Genomic DNA, 23,093 nt, shown 5'->3' with positions numbered 1-23,093 from the left:
GGTCTTTGTTCAGCATTGAACCTCCCAGTATTTACACCTCTTTCTCAGTCACTCCTTGCTTGTTCCTTCTGTTACTTCCCAGGGATTCTCGGCTTAACATCTCCTTGACCAAGCCCAAAAGAAGCCCCTTCAGGGAGACACAAGATGTTTTCTTGAGGTACAGGAAGGGGTATCATTTGGCTCATTTTGATATCCACCTAAATATTTATCACATTATAAAGAACATCAGGATCATACCAATCTCAGACATGATGGGATAAAAAATTATTTTAGCTAAAAGTAATATGATAAAATCCTTCTGCAAGGTCTTTGTTAGATAGTGTTATGCATAAATAACATTCAGATTTCTAGGGATTTCTAAAGCCACATGAACTGGTTAGGTCGCTTTGCTACATTAATATTCTATACAAGAAGCCACATTATGAAAAACGGGAGGAAAGATACAAAAAAGTAATAAAAAAATTTGTTAAACAATGTGATTGCACCATAAACATTTATTTTCTGTTGCAGCCATAAAATGTCAAATCTGACCAATTATACATTAAAAGTTGTTAGTTGTTTATAATGAACAATGATTTAAAATTAACAATGCATAAAACATCTAAAATGAATCAAGGACAGATTAATTGCACAAAGGTGAAAGGCAGTCTTGTTTACACTTGTGTCAACATCTTTTAAACATATAAACAAATAGGTTTACAAAGGTACTTCATTCTACCAAAGTTTTCCCAGTAATGTTTGGGACCATATAAAAATCACTCTCAGGGTCATGGCAGCAATTGGGCATCCTAAGCAATTCACCAGTCCATTTCAGGAATTGAGATACTTGTTAATTTAATTTAGAAACATGTTTTACATGAGAATGTATATTATATGTCAGTCTAAATTAATCTGCTAATTGCTCTACTTTCAGACCTACATTTAACTCCTTAAAGTACTTGTCCTTCATCAACAGTGATATGTATTGCTTTGCAATAATAATTGGAGTGTATTGAACAAAGACATTGCATTGTATGTGATTCTGGTCCTTACTTGTAGCATGGGAAGCAACTGCAAAACATTTTCTTAAACGGGTTATTTTTGTCATGCTTTTTAGCTAGTTTAAGCTTGACAATGGCGTCTTGTATGCCTGCATCGGTTTTTTGAACATTTGTTTGGACATAGTCCAGCATTGGGCCCTGCTCCTCCACCAGCAGGGCAATGTCCAGGAATATCTCATGGATTCCCTTGATTCGGTTCTCCAGATCTACAAGTTCTTGATGGCGCTTCTCAATTTGGAAGAGAGCTGATCGGGCCGTTTTGCCTTCGCTCACGACATTGTCAGTAAAGATGTTCCACTGGCCCTTCTCAATCATTTCCTCCACATCTTCGCCTGATACATCACGCCCCACTATCTCCATCTGCCTCATGATCTGGGCTTTGCAGTTCTCTCGATGGGTCATCTCGGCCTCGTTATAGTCAAACATTGCGTCTCGAAAGCCATTGCTGAGGCAAGCATACTGGGTTCTGGCGATCCGTGTGATTGCAGAATTTTCACCATGCTCTTCCTCTAACTTATGAGCTGTTCCATCCATTTTGTGCAGGCAATTTAGAATACCCTCAGCCCTCTTCTTTATGTCTGCTCCTATAGCATTGGAGTCTTTTTTAATTGTGCTCATGGTAGTGTTGCCCTGGAGCATGCGAGAGTTCTGCTCACGGAGCCTTTTAACCTCAAGTCGAATAAGCTGTATCTCTCTATGTATATCCTGGGATTGAGAAAAGACATCATTGAGAGCAGGGCTGTTGTCAAACACAACTGCCTGATGAGGCAGCTCGTCTTCCAGGTCGACGTTACTGAAGGAGTCAGAAAAGGTGGACTCTTCATAGTCCACGGACTCATCACTGCCGGTGGGCATTTCCTGCAGTTGGCTTAGTCTGTCCCTCATGTTTGCACTGGATTTCAGGGGAAGCCTTAATATTTCAGGAAGACTATCCTTCTCTGATTGCTGTCTCTCCTATGCACATTAATAGAGATGACTCACCTGGCATAAGACAGAAACACAAACTTTAGATTTACAATTTAGCAAAGCCTTCTGTAATTTCAGAATCTGTAAAGGAAGATCCAGGGTTAACAGTAATGTAAAATCCAAATTTTTACATTACTGGAAAATCCAGTAATTTTACAATAATGTTGATTTTTTTTAACCGGGTGTCTGAAAGTCCTTTTTGTCTTCCTTCATCCTTCAGAGTTAACCCAGCCAACGCCTACCACTGGCTTAACAGGTTCTTCAAAGAACAAGCAAAGGCGTAACTAGTGACCAAACTAGTTCTCACAACTTGTGACGTATGACGTCTTTGTCTAAGCATTAGTTTTTATCTTGAACACAAGTGGGGCATCAAATTATCTTTTAAATCAGATACAACTCTTCTACATCACATCTAGTATTGTCTCTGCTTACAACCGAGAAGACATAACTGTGAAGTAATCAATTTTTTCATTCAAAACAATCCTAACAAAAAAAAATAAAAAATCTAGCTGGATACCACATTTTAGTTTGTGAGATCTGGCCAAATGAAGATGTTGAATTTATTTATGTGTAAAATAGATATCAAAATAATTAATAATAATATTATATTTTAACAAAATTTGTTTAGGAGATTATCATGTTTTCTCTCTCAAGAAGGATAATATTCTTAACATAAATTTTAGCAGACTATCAGGCAATATATTTCCTGAAACTCCATTGTACAGAATTAATCAAAATCTGCTTATTTTGTTAAAATAATTTGGACATTCTAAATATTTTGTCCAAAAAATTTATCTTAGATACGTTTTATGCCCAAAACACATTTGTATGAATATGGCTATATTGATTAAGACTGAGAATGGACAGCAACACACATTTACAACTTATAGTCTTTTCATCTCCATTCACAATATCCTAAATAAGGAGGTGAAAGAAGGCTCACTTAATCTTGTGCAGAGGCGACTTGATTAAAAGCAAGAGCCTTACCTGTTGTCTTAACTGTTGTGCGTAGAAATCAAATGTTGTCCTATGGTGTTGGCTGAGTGGAGCGCCTCAGCAGCATCTCCAGATCTGGGGTTGAGCGCTCAGAGAAAGCAGGAAAAACAAAGCGCTCCACATGCGTAATGGAGTTCTTCGGAGCCCTAAAGCTGGAATTGTTCCGTCGTTTCTGGATGGATTGCGCCACGTCACATACCAGAAAAGATGTGACTTGAAGAATGAGGTCCGGTCGGTTTAGTCAGAAGTCATTGTGTTCACACAAGGTGTGATTGAGCTGGGAGAGCCATTAATATGTATGCACCTCTGCCATATGTATAAATGTAAGTAGACTGTAAGAAACTTTTAAAAATTTGCTCCTTCAACGTTTCAGATTTATGTGCAGTTTGCTACTTTTAATTTGTGGCATCTAGGAATAGAAATAGATGAGAACCTGGACTGAAAGCGTCCAAAAAAGATTTTTCCAGCCACGCCCAAATTATTTTTAAAAGTGCTTTGTGTGTGGGCCTATGTCTGACAGTGAGACAGATTAAAACCAACAGACAGGTAGAACCAGCTTCTTTTACGCGCATGCTCAAAAAACAAATAGAAACACAGTGACTAAAAAAATGAGAATTCAGCTGTGGACTTGTTCACACATTAAGTAGACTTTTAAAATCAAAAATGAACATTTTACAGTGTATTTAAATCAGTTGCAAAAACAATGTCTCGAAACAAAAAATAAATCTGTTTACATACTTTTTTTGCATTTTAATTGGAGACACAAAACATGTGAATACTATGTATTTCTTGAGTTATTTGTTGGGATCAAGGGCATGTACTGGAATGGTTCATTTCTATCTGTCAAATAGGAACTTTAATAATCTATATTGGTATTATTGATCATTCATTGTATCATTTAATTGAATGCTGCCTCTTAAGTATGGTGTGACTCACAGCTTTCTTTGGTCTCCATCCTGTTTTCATTGTATTTTGGAATCAAAATAATTTTCCTTATGATTTGCAGATATATTTGCCTTTTCAATAAAAAATTTGAAAAGCAAACTTTAATAAAATTCGTACAGGATTGTCTCAGAGATGTATTATTTTGGTTGAAGATTTATGTAGTTTCTCTGTATAAATAAAAATGAAGCATAAATTGTTGTGTGTTTGAGTTCCAGCACACTTGGACAAGCATGACAGAACCACTGGTCATAAGTCATTTTTGGTGTCCAACGGCCAGAAACATTGATTTTATTTCAAGCATCAGTTTCAAATGTTATGCTCAAATTCTATTGTTAAGGTTACTTTATAAGGTGAAAGCCTACTTTTCACAGTATGGCATCAAGAAAACATTTTTTCTATCTCCTGGTTTTCCATTGAGACACTGAATGCAGGTGAGAGAATAAACGGGGAGATTGAGGGAAGATGAACTACACAAAAAGAAATTTCAAACAAAGAAAAAAATACTAATATTGACAGAAAATAAATCCAAATAAAATCCAAAGAACAGAACATAAGATAAAAAATGAGCAATAGATTTCTTCTCTTATGACTTTCTGAGAAGCAAAGATTTGTCTTTTTCATACCTGCATAATGGTTTGGATTTAAGTGACATGAGAAACAAAATCAGTACCTTCCAAAATGGTTAGGAACTAGGCAGAAAATGAATGAAAAAAACACAAAGGTTTGAAGATAAAATAAATTAAATTGCTTTATATGCTGGAGAATAACTTAATATTAATATACATTGATATACATTATGTTTCCAAATTTAGTATGAGTACAATTTATACAAAATGTTGCCAATTATAAACTGGTTGGACTTTTATTTATAGTCTTTGTTGGCCAGAGGATTATTTTGAAATATTTCAAATATTGCATTATGTTTGAAAAATCACGCCTAATCATAATTTTACTTAGACTGGAAAGAAATCAATACCATGTGAAGCATTTAAAAATCAATAACAGTGCAAAAGTTTACTGAGGTCTGAGATACACACCACTCAGTCATATGATCGTATTAGATGTTCTCCTGCAACAGTGGGGGATAAAGACTTTGACAAGTTGTCAGTTTCTTCTACTCAGGACAGGTAATTTTTTATGGTCCACTACTTGATTTGTTTGTTCCACAAGCCTCACTGCCAATAAGTTGAAAATATCTCTTACCCGTCCCCTTCATTCAGGGAATGTGACATGTAAATGAAATAAAATTGTAAACTTTTAATTAGCTGAGAAATCCTTGTTTGATTTCATATGCAGTTTTCAGTCATTAGCCTTCTATATTTTATTTAATGTACATTTTGTTTCATGTTACTCTTTCTTTATTTTACATTTTGAAGTTCTTCTTGGAGACTGGTTATGATTCACCAGCATAAAATACATGCAATTTCTTACCAGATATTAAGATTTTAATCATCGGTGTATGTGCTTCTAGCTCCCTGATTTAACTTTACCTGCACTGAAGTGTTTGCTGATTTTGTGATGTGTACATTATACCCTCGGATTTTCAGGCCGAAAATGGCCTGTAAAATTCCATGTTAATATAGAAAGCGACTGTTCCGAGTTTACCTGGAAATTCGAATTTGTTTTAACATAACAAACATCTGAAGGCAGTGACTTTGAAGTCCTAAAAATAGAAAAATTCATTTGTATGCATTTCGGAGAGAAACTATCACATTTTCAGTGAGCTGCTGTTGAGAGACTGCACGCTAATTACTTGGCGTACTATGCACGTGTTGTATAGTTATAAACCATCATTTAGTCTATTGGAGATTTGTTATATTTGGAGTTTTTAGAACGCACAACGCTGTGGACATTTATATTTCCGAGTGCCCCTGAAGTTACCACACCTCCATCAGTACCCGGAGACTATCTCAACTTTTTTTCTTCCTCTAGAAAAGACTCCTTTGTGTGTTACTCTAACGGAGAGTGAAGGACCGTCCTGAGACCCAGAAACAAAGTAAGCGGTCACCATGAAGCTGGCTACAATTCGCAGTGTCTGCTGTAGCGTCCGCGTGCGTGCTTCCCGTTCAGGAAGCAGATTCAGCGGCATGTCGCGTGGATGTCTCCCGGTTGGAACGATAAACAGCCGGTTAACCCTTCGGACTGCTAGCACCGTTACTAGCAGCGGGACGAGCCCGACTTTAACTGCAAACTTCGGGAAACAACTCAAAGAGGATGATTGGTCTGAATGCAACAGATCAGTGGGGTAAGAAACTTTGTGTAATAAACGTTTATATTTCAATTCAGTATATTTTGGCTTGATTTCTTTAAGAAAGTGTAACTATTTTATGCTGTAGTTCTCTCGAGAGAAAAACGGCTCTGGTTTGGCTAAGCCAGTTTCCCACGTGCACCCAGATGATTAGAGAGGCTGTGGTCAGATGACGCAATCTCACTCTGTTGTTACTAAACATGCAATTTATACAGCAAACACGGTCAAAATTAATGGAAGAAATTAATGAATAGATGTATGATTGAGGGAAGCTAATTTATTACCAGTTAAGATGATATGCTGTAAACTCAGGGTAGTTTGTTTTACAAAGTTCTGTTTTAAATATGGAATTTCATCTGACGTTATGTTGGTTTCGAGTTTTACTTTTCGTGTTTTTAAAAGAGAGAATATTGCACCAATAGTTTAAGATAGTTGATCAAGTTTATGTTTACATTTCTGCGCAAAATGTAGGTCAGTGTTACTGTAGAGACTCCTCCCACTCAGTTACCAGAGATAATCGATCTTTTAGTTCCAATACAGACATTTAATTTGGCACGCAAATTAACAAAATCTGTTCTATTTCAAATTGATTGTGGTAATCCAGTATATATAATCCAGTATATATATATATATATATATATATATATATATATATATATATATATATATATATATATATATATATATATGCATTTAGAAAATGTAAAGGAGAAAAATAGAAGGCACTGAAACAATGCAAGCAAAATTTAGCTTAGAAACAAAACAAACAATGATAAAATATCAAAGGTGGAACAGTACAATAAATTGAATCGTAATCTTCATCACCATTCTTGGACAGTACTTCATTACCCACTTCACAGTATATTTTGGGGCTTTTGAAATCTGCTTGGTTTTCACCATTGTAAAACTGTGTGCCTTAATGCTCATTTACAGGGAAGTAGTTCAGAATACGAAGGAGGCAATTGCAACACTGCAAAGAAGAAATCCTGGCATCCAGCCCCTGTTAGTCATTTTACAGGTAATGGCAGGATATGTGTCTCTCCTTTCTGATGATCATATAGACAAAATATAAACTCCAGCGAAAGCCTTCTAACTTTACTTGACCAAACCTTGTGGACATGACTTAATTTTTCTTAATCTGCCTTTGACCTCAGGAGTATTTATTTTTTTTATTGACACTGTTACATTGCTGTACAATCTGGTTGGTTTCTGTGTTTTAATTATGATTTTATTTTCCTCTTGAAGGCAGGTGAAAATGGCAGCATGTTGGAAATCAATAAAAAAGTAGCTGGCAAGGTGGTCTTCCCTTTTTCTTTTTTTAAACTCCATTGTGTGAATATTTGCTTACTCAGTGGCTGAAATATCCGTGTCTGTCTTTTCTCAGATTGGCTTGAATGTCACTCAGATTTGTTTGGCAAAGAAGTGCAGTGAAGATGAAGTAAGTAAAACTGACTCAGGTTGGATTCTTTGTAAGCAAGTCTGTACATGATTTGGCAGTCTTCTGTTGGATGGTTACTTACATTTCCGTGATTTAGTCAGTATTTTTAATTTTATGCTTTTAATGTAATTATTTATTCATTCATGATGTAATTATTAGCCTATCTGCTTGATATATTGTTGGTGAAGCTGCTCAACAGCTACTTTGGCTCAGCTGGGTCTTTCCTCCTTATACATTCAGAAGCAATGGTTATTTCTGGGAATTGCTCAGTCATTTATTTAATAGTAGGTGATTTATAGTTCCTGGTGCTCCGTTTCTCTACTTTCACACATCTTTGTTGTTTTGGTCTCTCTTTGCTTGCATGAAGATAATAGAAGAGTTGCTGAAGCTTAACGATGACCCCAAGGTGCATGGAGTCTTTCTCCACCTCCCCACATCCTGCCTCACAAGTCGAGTGCTCAACACACTTAAGCCAGAGAAAGATGTTGATTGGTAAGATTTTGTGAGAGTATTTTGTCTGACGGACGAATATTATTTCATAAGTGGTAAATGGTGTGGAGCTGTAGCAACATGTAGTGAATTGCCATAAAAGGGCCTGTGATGTGTACCCACAAGTCAAAAGTAAGCCACTGGTCATGGTTTGTTCTGTCTAAAATATTGTGCGTGTCACATTTGATCCAAATCAAGAAGGCCTGCAAAAAATTAAGACAAATTGTGCAGCATGTGCCTTCCTAAAATAAGGGAATGGGAACATTAGCAAGGTACGCTATATAATAACCACAAATTGAATGGGACTGGTTTAAAATTATGAAAGTTTAGATCATTTTACTTAAAAGGCCTTAAGTTATACTCAATACTTTTATTCTATCGGTATAATGAGCAAAGTTAATCTCTTTTCTTTGAAAGCAGAGTATTTAAACTTTTAGTAGCCTGTATTTTATATTTTACCAAAGCTTCAGATGTATGAAAATTATGTTTTTAGTCTATCAAATGCTGAACCACAGAAAGTTTTGTCATAGTTTTATTTAGTGAAATGTGATGAACTTCGAAGTAGTTGCATAATAAACAGCAATAAATTTTTCTAAACTTTTTTTTTGTTTTTTGTTTTTTCTTCTTGCAACATAGCATTTCCAATTTGAATATAGGCCGCCTGGTGAGAGGAGACGTGAGCAAAGGTTTTGTACCACCGGTAGCAAGTGCTGTTTTGGATCTGCTGGGAAAACATGGTGAGTTTCTGCCAAGACATGCTCTGTGTTGTTTATTGCAAGAACACTTGAGGATTCCTGTAAACCCAAAAGGCCTGTGATGATGTATATATTTTTCCTCTCAATGTTTGTATTAATATGCCTTTTCTTTATTTGGCAGATAAAAGTTAGCTCACTGCGACATAAAAATAACCTTTTGTATTTCCACCCAAACAGGACTTAGCATTTTTATAGTTTCTATGGCAAAAAAAAAATGTCTTATGAAATTTTAACCAAAGTTCTGTTGCTTAAAAACGGTAAGCTTGATCTACTGTACATTATTTTGATAAATACACAAATACAGTAGTTGTACAGTCAGATCAATTAGTAATGGATGATGATGTCTTATACACTGTCTTGATTAGTAATTTTTGAATGCAACAAAAAAGTGAAAGAACACCAAAGACACCAAAGATGTCCCCATGCACCAACACAGTTATTGCTGATGAAACAGGATGTAGTCCTCTGTGTTTGACATGGACTGATCATCAGTGTTGCATGTTAATAATTTGCTTGTTTGTGATGTTATTGCGTACATGTGTGTTTATACTTTTTGCTGTATTTGAAATAAAATATTCCAGAACAAACATTTTCCTTATTTAAACATGATGTCTGAGTAAATACTTTGTTACTCATTTTGACTAATTTAGAATTGTGTAGAAGCAAAAGCATTAGAAAATATGCATTATTATTGTTTTACACAATGTTTTAATTTAATTGAATGCTTTTTAATGTTAGATTTTTTTATAATGAATGAATTTATAATTTTTCTGAAATCTTAGGAGAATTGTGAAGAAGTCTAGTTAGTTTATTGAACAGGGGATTCACATTCCAACATGTTGTAAATGTTTTTACAGAGGCTTCTTTGAAAGGAAAATCAGTGTTGCTGGTAGGAGGACAAGGACCACTCAGGTTGGCCCTACAGTGCCTGATTGAAAGAAGTGGGATGACGGTTCAAACAAATCATTGGAACTCAAAGACCTTGAAGACACAGGTTTGAGTCGCATTTTACCTTTTTTTTGATACCATTCTGCTATTCTAGCAAGTGACCACAAGGGGGCACTATTGGCTTCATAAAGTGTGATCCTAACTAAACTAACTGATAATTTTTTTTCCAACTTATATTGATGTGTGTTTTTGTTCACCTGTAATTTATGTCTGAGTTGCAAACAAAGTTCTTAGTTATGTGCTTTCCCTTCTTTCTTCATTAGGTAATGCAGGCTGATGCTGTGTTTCTTTTAAGTGTCGGAAACATGGACATTCCGCCATCCTGGGCTCGACCAGAGACTGTCATCATTCACTGTGAGTCGGCCTTGGAGCCAGGTATGACTGATTACGTTCTATATGCCTCCATCTGCGCAGTAAGTTAACTAGATGATGCATTTCTTTCCACTTTAAAACAAATTAGTTTACTTATAAAGCACAATCAAGATATATGATGTACAAAATAATATTTAAAATACAGGATGGAAAAAAATCAGAAAGACCTAATCTATCCTCTGGCAAACTGGGAGCCAGCAAAGAGAAACGAAGTCTGTTATTTGCTCTAATTTGCATGTGTGACAAATGGCTGCTTGTTAGGTGTGATAGTAAGTGCATTGCAGTAATCAAAGTGAATAGAGATAAATGCATGAATAATTTACTTAAAAACTCACTCTGACAACGCTTGTGTTAACTGAGCAGTCTACTTTAACTGGGAAAACCTTTTTCTGAACATATTTTTTGTGGAAACCGTTTCATCGTAGATGCGTCAGAGATCCTTCTGGAGCACATGGACGTTCATAGATTTAATCATTTCAATGCTTCTTTTTCTTTTTTGTATGTATATTAGTACAAGTAAATTTCTGTTTGTTTTGCATAATATAAAATCCAGATGATGACCTCATTGACTTGCCCTCAACATCTGGATTAGCATACCTCACAGCTGCCTACAGAGCACAGGTCTGTTCTGTTATTTCTTTTTACCGCTCTTTTACCATTATGTGCCTCAGACAACAATCTTAATACTTTTAAAAACCTTAATTTCCATTTATTTCTTTTTCCCTATTAGAACGTGACACATGGCTGCTGTCGGTGGCTCCAGGAGCAGCAGTACAGACCCTGGGATCTGTACAGCCATAAACTTCAACCATTAAACCCTGTTCCAACGTATGGAGTTCCAAATATTAACACATAAAATTAGGACTTCCTATACATAACTGTTTTCTGTAACCTTTTTTTATCGTACATGTGCACAACAGACATTGTTAGACTGTGATTTTAAAATGAATCTGTCATGTTGTCATGGTATTCAAGCATAACAAAAAATTCCACATCTGCTGTTTTAGTGACATTGAGATCTCAAGGGCTCAGACACCAAAACCTGTAGCTCAGCTGGCTGAGGAAATTGGTTTGCTGCCAGAGGAGCTTGAAGCTTATGGGAGGAACAAAGCTAAGGTCCAACTCTCCCTCTTGGACCGCCTCCACTCACAGCCTGATGGCAAATATATTCTGGTTGCTGGGTGAGTGTCATCACATAAATGAATATTGAATTTCCTATGAAGAGTATTTTGGAGTTTAGACACAGCTTGAGAAGCATAAACCACAGTCTGAAGACAAAGATAAAAAAAACAAAAACATTATAAAATCTCCTTTTGTTTGTATATTTAGCATAACACCAACTCCATTTGGTGAAGGTAAAACCACAGTGACTGTAGGTCTGGTTCAGGCTTTGTCTGCCCACCTCAAGCTCAACTCCTTTGCCTGCCTTCGACAACCTTCTCAAGGACCGACCTTTGGAGTTAAAGGTTAGGATTAGTGGGTGTTGGATGCATCCTCACTGGATTTTTTTTTTTTTTACTATATTAAGAAGGTAAACATTGGTTGTTTATTGAAATAGCCATTCCAAAAACAAATGTTGTATTAGAAATGATAATCCTTGTGATAAGGGTTGTGGTTGTTTTTACTAAATGTATTAAAGCATGGAAAGCCAGAGAGCTGGAGGTGATCGGGATTAATGAAACTTTGGATTATGCATTTTTGGGTGGAGTAGTTCATTTAGAGTCTAACACTCACCAGTTGTCCTGTTGTCTTTCTTTAACTGTTCTACCTCTGCTTTATGCCTAGGGGGAGCTGCAGGAGGAGGTTATGCCCAGGTCATCCCTATGGAGGAGGTAAGACGTATTGATGGGCAGAACTAGAGAAGGCTTTATAGAGCTGAGAGATGAAGAGACAAGGCATTAAAAAAAGTCACCCACACAGTTCTGTAAAGCTGTGACTATATGCTTTACTCAAAGAGGGATAAGAGTGGAAGAGGGGGATAGGAGGGGTAATGAGGAGTAGAGTTGAAAAGCTCTCTAATTTCACTTCCATAAGAAATAACTTATTATTAGACCTGAAGAATCAATTTTAATATTTACTTGGAATGACTGGAGATCAGCTTATCAGAAACTTAAAATTCTGTACTTTTTCTAACATTACCATTTTTATTATTACTAACAAATTTTGCAATTCACTCCTTCACAAATTGTCTTTTTTTCCCCACCCATAAAACACCTTGAACTCCCCCATCAGTTCAACCTCCATTTGACTGGTGACATCCATGCCATCACAGCAGCTAACAACCTGCTAGCGGCAGCCATCGATGCCAGGATGCTCCATGAGGCAACGCAGTCTGACAAGGTGACTGTAAATTAAGGACAAATGCTTAATTTTCTTGGTATTCGGTTTATTAAGAAAATAAGTAAATCGTAACATTTTCAGTTTAAAATTGGTTCAAAATGTATGTGTATTTAAAAAAAACAAACTATTTTTTTTCTCATGTAGTCCCTGTACAATAGGTTGGTTCCTTCTGTATATGGAGTTAGAAAATTCTCTCCCATCCAGATCTCCAGGCTTCGGGTAAGTCTAAATACTGCAATATGCAAAGTTCTTGAGAGCATACTACAATTGATGGATGATTGCTTTCTCCACTAGGGGTGCTCAGTTTACCTCTATTCATATATTTAAGTTATTTCTGTTTTATATATATATATTTTAGAATAATCATTCCTATTGCACATTTTGTAATCTGGCAGTAAAATCCTCAGATTTTTCTAATCCTGTTGGCATTTTTTATATTTCCAAAACATCAGAGAAAATCGGACAGCTGTATTTGCATGAATCCAGTGACAAACCTAAATGTTGCATTTACCTAATACTTTTTTTTCTTCAAAATGCATAGAGAAGAATCCAAAATCTGTATTTATTTATTTTTTGCTCTCCTCTCCATTTCAGCGTCTTGGTATCAATAAAACTGATCCCGCCTCTCTTACACCAGAAGAAATCAGCAGCTTTGTGCGGCTTGATCTTGATCCTTCACAAATTACCTGGCAAAGAGGTATTTCTACAACTACAAGTTTCTTTGCTCACCGTAGTTGGTTGTAGCAAACTCTAAGACATACTGTAGAGTTGTGTTTCTTAAATCAGAATAATACTTGAGCTTAACCTTTTGCTTGCTTCTAGCTATTATGTCAAACATTTGAAATTTTATGTACAACATTCTGCATCAGCATGTTTAAATTATCCATTCATTCATCAGATTTGATCATTTATGAACCAACATTTATTATTGTTTACCACACTGTGTTCATGCTAGCTGCAGAAAACTCTGCTCACTCAGTAGTAACTAGAAAAAACATACATGGGCAAATCTAAATGATTTGTAAATGTTCTCCAGTAATGCATTTATTTGGATAAAGAGACATGGGCTGCATTAAAAAACAAACTTGCCAGACTAAACTCAAAATGGTACTGGCTGATCCCAGACTTATTCTGAAACATTATAAAGTCCGTACAAATACATTACCATTAGGGAGAACGCCCGAGCATTGATCCATCCCTGGTTAACGCACCTTAAAATCCTAAATGGTTCTCGTTGTGTTGCATCCTGAAGTTATTTCGTGTTAAATGACTGCTACATGTGTAAACAATCATATTTCTATACCAGAGTGAGGTAAGGATTGCTGTCGGGGCGCTACGTTACCTACAGCAATGTTGGTTTAAATTTGTCAATGACACAAAGCAGCTGGGCGCTGCTATGACTGATGTGGTATTTATCCCAGTGGCTGCAGAGGCCATTTTTAAGAAAAAGTCCTTGAGATTAAAAAAAACAGTTAAGTTTAAGGGTGACAGAGGAATGTGTCTTTTTTCCCCCCCTCTATTTTCTATTGCACTAAATGACCCAGTGAATACTGTTTAGCTAACAGGGATCCCAGCTGCTGGGAACCACGAAGAAGCCACAAAGAAAACTTTCTTATCCACAGATTTGAAGACTTGTTTTATGTGCTGAAGTAGGAAACTTTGACTGATTACATTGCTTATCTTATGAAGGACTTTAACAGCTAAAATAGAAAATAAATTTCCTGTAGATATCAGTTCCTGGGATTCCTGGAGGTATCAGTTTTAAATAGATGGCGGAACTAAAAGATTATGCAAATGTTTGCATCTGACATGTCTGGAAAACCCCAAAGTACTTAAAAAGAAATGCTGTTGGTTTGATGCATTTATTGAATAAGTCCAAATATTGTTTCTTTTTGTCTTTATGATTTTGATCACCAAAAGATTAAATGACCAAGTACGATCTCTGGGCAATCAGTGGGTTAATTTCCAATCCAAATCTGCAAATGTGTATTTATAATTTATAGGACTTGTCACTTTCATTATTGTGAGCTAATATGTAATTTTGCTTTTTCAGTTGTTGATACAAATGATCGTTTCTTGAGGAAAATCACAGTGGGACAGGCAAGCACTGAAAAAGGACAGATCAGAGAGGTATGGTGGTTTAATGTCATGAACCGTCTGACACTGTTGTTGTTTTCTAATTGTTAGAAATCCAAAGAAAATTTTAAACATGAGAATTTGTTTAAAAGTGAAGAACTAATAGTTTTTAGCTTAATGCGTTAATCTGACCTCATGGTCTTCTGTTCTTTAATCATAATATGCAAACTCCTTGTTGATTTAAAATGCCTTTTACTTACTTGCCTACCATTTAACGCGCCAAAACAATGTGTGAAGAAAAAAATTGCATAGTGACATTTTCATCTTATTGTGGTATTAAAGTATTTTCAAAAATGTATGATTTATTTACAAGAGAAACTTCTTTATTTGTGCTAATGCTAAATTAATATCACATAAATTATTGGCTATGAAACTACTTGTTAATGTAACATTTTTATTTTAATTGTTATTGATTTTGAAGCTAGAACCAAGATCTAGCTAACCCCCATTAAATTTAGTGATGATTTTCAAGTGCTTGTTGTTTACATTTTTGCTGTTCTCTTCTCTGTAGAGTAACACAAGTGTAACAGACTGACTTTCTATGGCTTATTAGTCAGGTGATTTATTTTGTTAGCCTTAGGTCTCAGCTGTGTTGTAAACCCGCATAAATAAGACTAGTATGAGTAAATGGTGGTGCTCCTTTAGTTTCTGTGCAATAACTGTTTGACATAATTCTAAATTCTCAAATATAAGTTAGAGAAGTGCTTGGGAGTCTTCTTTCAGCCAGCTCACTGGAAGTGCACAGCAACAGGTGGAGGAAGAGCAGCGCTGCATTTATCTGTAGAAAACTTTGGTTATGCAATGATATTCTCTTGCATCTGGCATTGAAATGGCATTAAAGCATATTTACAATTTAATAAATTATTATTATTTTTTTAAGTTAACTTTAAATCTTTATTGTGCCTCGATGACGTTTACAGGCCCACACCTACACTCCACCGCATTTTCTTTGATGCTGCCCAGCTGTACTTAAGCCACATATCAGCAGTAATGACAGCTAAATGAAATTCAGTGAATAAACAGTTCAGGTTCATGGGAAGCAAGCAGCCTTAAGTGAAAGCAAATGTTTACACAAGAAGGAAAATGACCTACCCATATACACACAGCTACACTCTTCCACACCCACCTGAAATAACCCCCTAAGCTGTCTTAGCATATGCTTATATTTACTGCCATCCATTCTGTTTCATTCCTTTGGCCTCCACCTTCCTCCACTAGTGGATACCCTATAGCCCCTCAGGGTATTATGAGTGGGAGTAGGAGGGGAGATCCTGAGGTCCTTGTTGGATTAATGTGGTTCAAGACATGTTTCTCTCTCTGTTAATGTGTGTGTGTGTGTGTGTGTGTGTGTGTGTGTATGAGAGTCATGGAATGAAGACATCCACTGTTATCTGCTTCCCTTTTTAGATGACCACTTATTCACTCATGTTCTTCTCCAAGTCTTTTTAATTTCCCATAAATTACAGAAGAATCTTATTGAAATGGGTTAAACGTGTTTCTGGTTACATTCTCTCCATTAAATCATCACTCCAAACTGGGCTGCATTCATAAGCCATATTTTGGTGCCCATTAAAAAAAACAAACCAGGTGACTAAAGGGATTAAAAAAAAAAATTAATTTATTTTTATCTTTTTACATGTACCTTGGTGCCACAGTGTTATTTATGTTGTCTTGAGAGATACTCTATTGATATAAACTCATTAGAATTTAGACTCTCAAATCTGTCTTTATGTAACAAGGTACTTTTTAGAGCACAGTTTTAAAAAGGTAAGAATGGGAATTATTGTGCATAGTTGTTTTGAATGTGCCATCCTTGCAAAAATGTAACTTATATTTTCCCTTGACTTTTAGACTGGTTTTGACATTGCAGTAGCCAGTGAGATCATGGCTATTCTGGCCCTCGCAGATAGCCTAAAGGACATGAGGAACAGATTGGCCCGCATGGTGGTGGGATCAAGTCGCTCTGGAGAACCTGTCACAGCGGAGGACTTGGTGGGTTTTAGGCAGAAATTATTTCATCCCAAACACTGTTCTAACCCAACCTCCCAGTGTTTGCTTCATATCTGTAAGCACTTTGATTGAAAGATTGCTTAAAAAATGTTTGGACTTAATGGAAAATCTATATTTGGTTCTTGTTTGAACAAAAATATAAAACTGAAAGTGTCTGGCAAAACCAGGTGCAGTACAGATATACTTAAATGTACTGAAGATAAAAAAAATCAGATAGTCTTTCCATGAATATGGATTCTTAATTCCAATTTGCATAATTTATGGTCAATGGAAAAAGTCAGTGAATTAAAAGATGGGCTGAGATAAATATTATTGTTTAACATCATGTTGGATCTTGCTGTCCTCCTTACTGCTTGTAATAAGACTGTTTGTTAATTGTACCTTTATCTTTTTCCATCGGCCTGTTTTCTGTTTAAAACTAATAACTGTTAATTTGAGTGTATAATTCTTAACGTTTTACACAATGTCTGTAATTTGATTGTGTACCATAATTCTTCCTCCCTGCAATTTTCTACCAGTTAAAAAAAAAAAGTATGCTTTCTGGGTCAGATGCGCTAATGCTTAACTCTCTCCACCCATGTTAATTCAAAGCAACGTGCAGTTTGCTTATATGTCATGAATAGGATGTTAAGCAGAGTCTTCCTGCTTCTTGCATTGTCGACCTTCAGTTTCTCACACGTGACTGCAATGTTTGAGAGCAATAGACAAACAAATTGACCATAGGTAACAAGGGTACAGTTTTTATTTTATTTTTTTTACTCGTATTTGAAGATTTAGCAACTGTAAACTATAGTATAGAAATGGAAGTATGAAATTTATTTAGTACAGTTAATCATTACAATTCCTTGGTTTATTTTGGATGCTTTTTAATTTTTGGTCTGTTGTTCATAAAGTCTTTGTTTCCAACAGCTATCCTCATTTTTCTTTTTTTCTTGTCTGACAGGGTGTAAGTGGTGCACTTACAGTGCTAATGAAAGATGCTATCAAGCCCACACTGATGCAGACCCTGGAGGTGAGAAAAACGCATAATCTCATTTATCAATTGAATTTCTTCATGTGCATGTGTAGTTAAGCACAAAATGTTAACTATTCGTACTCCTACTCCTTAAATGTGACAAACCTGTTTCTTCAAAACCGAAGAAATATTCAAGTTTTTGCGTGGCCCGGGCAGAGTCCTGACTTAGAACACAGGAATAAAGCTAATGATGAGGGTGATGGCAAAGAGACCTTCCAACCTGAAAGACTTTTAAGGTGGAATAAATGTAGTGGGTATCCCAACTGTTTACTCATGACTGCATTTATATGTAGGCATAATGTACAATGAATGAAAGTTTCTAACCCTACAGAAGTGACGACTATTTTTAACTTATGCTTTGATAACTAGATGAACAGATAACACACTTGGATGTAAACTCTTTGTTTCAGGCTGAAAAATGCTGCACAATGTTTTTTTCTTTGTTTACTTGGACTAATATAAAACTGAAATGTTCAATGTTAAAACTCATGCATCATCTTGCTTTTTTGTTTCTTTTTTCTTTTTTTTAACTTAAACTGACTTTTTTTTGTTTATTTGTTCCTTGTTGAACAAGAAGTTTGATCACATCTTCCAAGTGGAAAAAATAAACAGAGCTCGTCACACATACTGTGTATTCTGAGTGTGTGAGGGGAAGGGGGGCTTTGTATGGAGCAAAGATTTTGTTACTCTTTGGGTTTTTGTTTTTGGAGGAAGCTCTACGGCCCTGCTGTGTGAAACCATTTCCTGTGTGGGCTTCCTGTGATTCTGGTCAGAGAGCTGGTATCAGGACCAACTGGACCTCAGAGCTGCATGAGAACTTTCCACCGAACTTGACCAATTATTCCCCTTTTTGCCCTCTTGACTTCTGCTGGTGGTGAACACAGATTCACTCATGAAACTAGTGAACAGTGAACTAGTGAACTTGTCTTTATATCAGATTGATGGTGTCTAAAAGAGACTAAGCATGATGAGAAGAGATTTCTTTTTTTTTTTTTACCTACTCCCTGTGTACGTGTCTGTTTAGCAGACCTCAGCCATTCTTTGAGGTTTTCCAAACATCCTCTCTCCATGGGGTTTCAGAAAACAACTCCAGGCATCTTTCCTGAGGGGGAGACTGGAGAGCGTAGCATAAACTGAGCCTCTCGAGTTCTGATGTTGCCTCATGTCAAAGGTTACAGAAGTTGTGCATGATTTTGCAGCTGGTATGATGCTCAAAATGAGGAAATATTGACATGATCTCAATGTTCCTGTTATGTTGATCTTCCTTTCCGGCCTTCATTATCCCATTCAACATATGGGGATTTGACACTCTGGGCTTTCATCACTCTGCCGTCGCTGATGCATCTCCTGAAAGAGGTGGAAAGGGTGAAAGTTCAGGGGTTGCAAACGAACATTATTCCGGTTGTTTGACATTTACATTTATGTTGAAATCATGAATGACAGGCATGGAATAAAATAATTTTCCAACTGTGCACTTAATTTCCTCCTACAGTAAATGCGGATCTGATTCATGCAACTTTCTCAACTGCTCAAAAAAAACAAAAAAACAATTGGCAGCTTTTCCCAGAGCCTTGTTTCACCCAGATTTGCTCCTCTGAGGAAAGACTGTTTATGCAGGCAGCACAGAAGTATGCAAACAAAGCCTTAGAAAATCATATTAGGCTGTCCCATCCTTCCTTTTTCCTCTCTTAAGGAACCCACATTCAGTGTAACAATAGGTCAGCTGGCTTTCAGGGGGTTTTTTTTAGTCACAAAGTTGTCGCCTTTTTAGAGTCCAGCATGATTGTGTTGGTATTTTGTTCTTGAAGAATAGCAATTGTCTTCAGTCATTCATGCATTTGTGAAAGCCAGCTATAAACTTGAGGATCTGTGAGGGTTATTCAGAGCTTTCTACTTATAACATTCTTGTGGCTAAAGAGTTTGTTTTTTTCTTTGGCGGTTTTTTATTGCATTTTTTTTTTGTACTTTGCAGACGTATAATATGCGACAAATATATTTTATTTCAGTAATATGTTATCATATTTTGTAATGGAACTGATCAGATCATAAAAATGTTAAAACAATTTGTTTTTTAGCATAAGATAAATAAACAATTTTCAGACTATATTAACTATCTGTCAAGAATAAAAAGCCCTGAGCAGGTAAAAATATTCATGGGCAGCATTTTATTTCCAAAGAGTCTAGACAAAAATATGTACGTTAGACCACAGAGTTAGTGTGATTTTAAAAATGTTTTCTGTTTAATTACTTTTTAAAGCCTTGTTCTTTTTTGGTAGCATGCTTATAGGCTAACTGAGCAGTAGTCATGTTTTAATTCTGTTTCAGGATTTTGTTTATTGCTGTAAAGAAAGTTACTTCAATTTAAGTAGCAGCAGGAGAAACTGGCTCTTAAGGCGCTCCTTCAACTTGTGTTTGTTTTCAATCTTTAGAGAGTAATCTGCATCAACACTTGGAAGTAAGGACCCAGACTTTGGTTGACATGCCAGTCAAGCACCTCTTAACTTGTCTCTGCTGGTCAGACAAACACTTAGCCAGCCAACATGAATTCAAACCCCACTATTTTATAACTGAAAATTGTTCTTTTTAGTAAAGAAAGAAGCTGTTGGTATTTCAGCCAGGCTTGGGAAGTTGCTAGGGTTACACTGTTTTCTAAGCGGTTGTATGTTTGTGTGCCCCTCTAATTGTCGTAGGGTACACCAGTGTTTGTCCATGCTGGGCCCTTTGCCAACATCGCCCATGGCAGCTCCTCAGTGCTGGCAGACAAGCTGGCTTTGAAGTTGGTTGGACGGGATGGCTATGTTGGTAAGATCCTTACAGAAAGATCACACACACGCAAACGCACAGCCACAAGCCCTCAGGAAGGAAAACAGAACTAGATGAGCTTTGCGTTTAAAACCACAGCTGGTGGGATGAAATAATGACTTAGGATTTAGATTGACCACAGTGATGAACTTCAGCTGTTGCAACATTTGGCTTTTATCCATCTTGATTTTTGGTTGTGGCTCTGATGGACCGCTGTAGTATCGTCCTCTGGTCTTCTACTCCTTTCTAAGAAACTGACCAAGAGATTGTGCAGAGAGGAAGGAAGCAAGTTGATAATCTTAAGAGGCCCAGGAATGCTTTAGAGTAAACCACACTAATCCCTTCAATGTCGAAGCACACTTGAGTATTTAACATTTTATCTGTTCATATCTAGCCTGCTGCGACACAGACTACGTTTGGAATGCCTGAGTTGTCCAGGTGTATTCAGTATACGTGCAGTTATTACTCAAGGGTTTATTTATAAGAGTTTGACCATTGCTTTATGTATAAAAGGATATATGCTGCATTTATTCAAACTGTCACTTGTGTAAGCAGAGAATTGAATTTTCAACATGAGGTTGAGGATTCTTGTGTCCTTTAGGCTTCAGCTTCTCTCCACCCCAATTGTTTTCCATCTGTCTATCTTAATTCCCCCTCCTCTGTCCTTGTGTTTGTTACCTGACTCTCAGATATGCCAAGAACTCGACCTCCCTTGTTTTTCCTCCCCAGGCAGCTCTTTTTTTTTTTTTTTGTTAAACTCCACCTATTTCAGCTAATGAAGCACAAGTACTTTTTTGTTTTGTTTTTGTTTTCTTTTGCATGGCCATTGAAGATATACAACCTAAGATTTCTCACAATTTTTTAGAGGACTGTTTTGACATTCATTTGTGTAACATGTTCTTAATAATGCTAGAGTTTGGGCTTTTCTCACGTATGTAAAGAAAATTTAAGCCTTTTGTTCTTCTCTCCAAGTTATAGTATGGATCATGAAACAAGTGAGACCGTAATGATTTGATACTAAGCAAAGATGGTAGCCTTAACAACGGGAATCTGTCTTGCTTTTTCCATTTGAGGAATGCTTGTTTTGATGAGGATGGCAGCCAGTCGCTTTTTCTTAACTTCTGAAGCTGCCTTAGCGTAATTTTAAGAACTATGGTCAGGAAATTTGCCAAGATCCCAGAGTCAAATCTGTGTGATCCTGAGGTTTTTCTTTTTTTTTTTTCTTTTTCAGAAAATGACTTAAGTTTTTTTTTTTTTTTGTACCTTTTTTTATTATTAACCAATAAATGGTAGGTATTTTTATTAGCTTGAGTCTTCCATTCTTCTTTTTATTTTATTTTTTTTATTGTCTTTTTTTGTGGGTGGGGGACTTTCTGTACACTTTAAATCCCCCTGAAGGAAGTACTTGAACCTTTTGTGACCTCAGATGTTTGATGGGATCATAGTGATATTACTTATGGTCATGCTATGTCATGCTTCTTGTTATTGTGGTGTGTTTTGGAATCTGGGATTAACGTGAAGAATTGCTGCTCTCTGTGGGGAGGAGGGTGGAAATCTGGGAATCTCACACACCAGATGTGATTCCTATATCATTAGCTGTCTGGATTACAAACTACAAAAAACCCCTGGCTCCTACTTTCAAGACAATTTCCCACGTTTAAAAATCTGCCTAAAGGATTGTATTAAAAAAATGTCGAGTCTGTTTTTACCTGCTTAGACAGATTGATTTATCTTTTAAATATGAAGGTTTTAATTAGATATTGGCTTGGAAAAATGTTTATTTAAGGTGCTATTGCAAGAAAGACTGGATCAGATTTTAAACAACTTTAATGTTTTACTTTGAAAAATATGTATAGACAGTTAATGGTGGTATCAATGTTGCTTAATCTGCAGCAGTGCTGTTTGTAACGAGCCTTTGTTTTAATTCCAACTCTATGGTCAAATCTAAAACTTTGCTTTCATGCTTTTCATGACATCAAGTGACAGCCTAACGTTACAGCTAGTAAAGTTGTAAATTTACTGTAAAGGATAAAAATCTGCTCAAATGAATCTGCTATGTTTAAAAATATTTTCTGTCTGGGAGCAGGACTCTTTTAAAGAGCTACATATTTTGGAGCTTGCTTCCAGATACTTATTGGGTGTTTTTTTTCCTTGTAGGGATAAATTGACAGCTTTCCATCAAAACTTAACAGGCAAATCAAAACTGTATGCACGTCACTAGACAAAGTAATGTTAATCGCTTAATATATACACACTCAAATGACTCTGAAGAGGAAACTACGTCTGAGCAAAGCCTGTAGACTTCTTGTTTTCTAGCTTTCTGGTTCCTGGTTCAGTGCTGTCCAAATTAGAGACCTTCTGTCTTTTAGAAAGCACTTAGCTTGAATTCATTACTTGGTGCATTACTACTACCGTACTCAGACAGAAAATTGTCTCTCCAAATGTTCTGCACTCTTGGTGAAGACTTGATGAGCTCATCTGTTTGTTGTTGTTTTGTTTTATTGAGGTCAACTTTGATTTATATACAATATTGTATATAAATTGCAGTATTATCAATAAACGGAGAAGGTGGAACATTAAGCAGTATTGACAG

The 23,093-nt window shown here is 36.2% G+C and overlaps 2 protein-coding genes across 3 annotated transcripts in view; one reads left to right on the top strand and one right to left on the bottom strand.

Moving 5' to 3' along the window:
- Positions 1–476: 476 nt before the first annotated feature.
- On the bottom strand, positions 477–3,205 carry LOC122824944 (syntaxin-11-like). Its single transcript, XM_044105890.1, has 2 exons — positions 2,994–3,205; positions 477–2,021 (listed from the first exon to the last, which is right to left on the bottom strand). The coding sequence occupies exon 2, from the start codon at positions 1,923–1,925 to the stop codon at positions 1,029–1,031; it is 897 nt and encodes a 298-aa protein (XP_043961825.1). The 5' UTR covers positions 1,926–2,021; positions 2,994–3,205; the 3' UTR covers positions 477–1,028.
- Positions 3,206–5,823: 2,618 nt separating this feature from the next.
- Positions 5,824–23,093, top strand: part of mthfd1l (methylenetetrahydrofolate dehydrogenase (NADP+ dependent) 1 like) — a 32,851-nt gene continuing 15,581 nt past the window's right edge. For both annotated transcript variants that reach the window (XM_044106941.1, XM_044106940.1), the window contains exons 1-20: positions 5,824–6,192; positions 7,129–7,213; positions 7,441–7,491; positions 7,580–7,633; positions 8,001–8,125; positions 8,759–8,859; positions 9,735–9,871; positions 10,089–10,200; positions 10,751–10,818; positions 10,928–11,025; positions 11,205–11,378; positions 11,527–11,663; positions 11,983–12,029; positions 12,430–12,537; positions 12,682–12,756; positions 13,132–13,234; positions 14,591–14,667; positions 16,525–16,665; positions 17,627–17,695; positions 20,389–20,500. In XM_044106941.1, coding sequence (XP_043962876.1) covers positions 5,957–6,192; positions 7,129–7,213; positions 7,441–7,491; positions 7,580–7,633; positions 8,001–8,125; positions 8,759–8,859; positions 9,735–9,871; positions 10,089–10,200; positions 10,751–10,818; positions 10,928–11,025; positions 11,205–11,378; positions 11,527–11,663; positions 11,983–12,029; positions 12,430–12,537; positions 12,682–12,756; positions 13,132–13,234; positions 14,591–14,667; positions 16,525–16,665; positions 17,627–17,695; positions 20,389–20,500 — 2,110 coding nt within the window. In that variant the 5' untranslated portion in view covers positions 5,824–5,956. The remainder of the gene's footprint in view (positions 6,193–7,128; positions 7,214–7,440; positions 7,492–7,579; positions 7,634–8,000; positions 8,126–8,758; positions 8,860–9,734; positions 9,872–10,088; positions 10,201–10,750; positions 10,819–10,927; positions 11,026–11,204; positions 11,379–11,526; positions 11,664–11,982; positions 12,030–12,429; positions 12,538–12,681; positions 12,757–13,131; positions 13,235–14,590; positions 14,668–16,524; positions 16,666–17,626; positions 17,696–20,388; positions 20,501–23,093) is intronic.

The sequence above is a fragment of the Gambusia affinis genome, linkage group LG22 (genome assembly GCF_019740435.1).
Source record: "Gambusia affinis linkage group LG22, SWU_Gaff_1.0, whole genome shotgun sequence".
Classification (NCBI taxonomy): Eukaryota; Metazoa; Chordata; class Actinopteri; order Cyprinodontiformes; family Poeciliidae; genus Gambusia; species Gambusia affinis.
The sequence above is the reverse complement of the archived record's forward strand: the minus strand, read 5'-3'. Positions and strand labels throughout refer to the sequence as shown.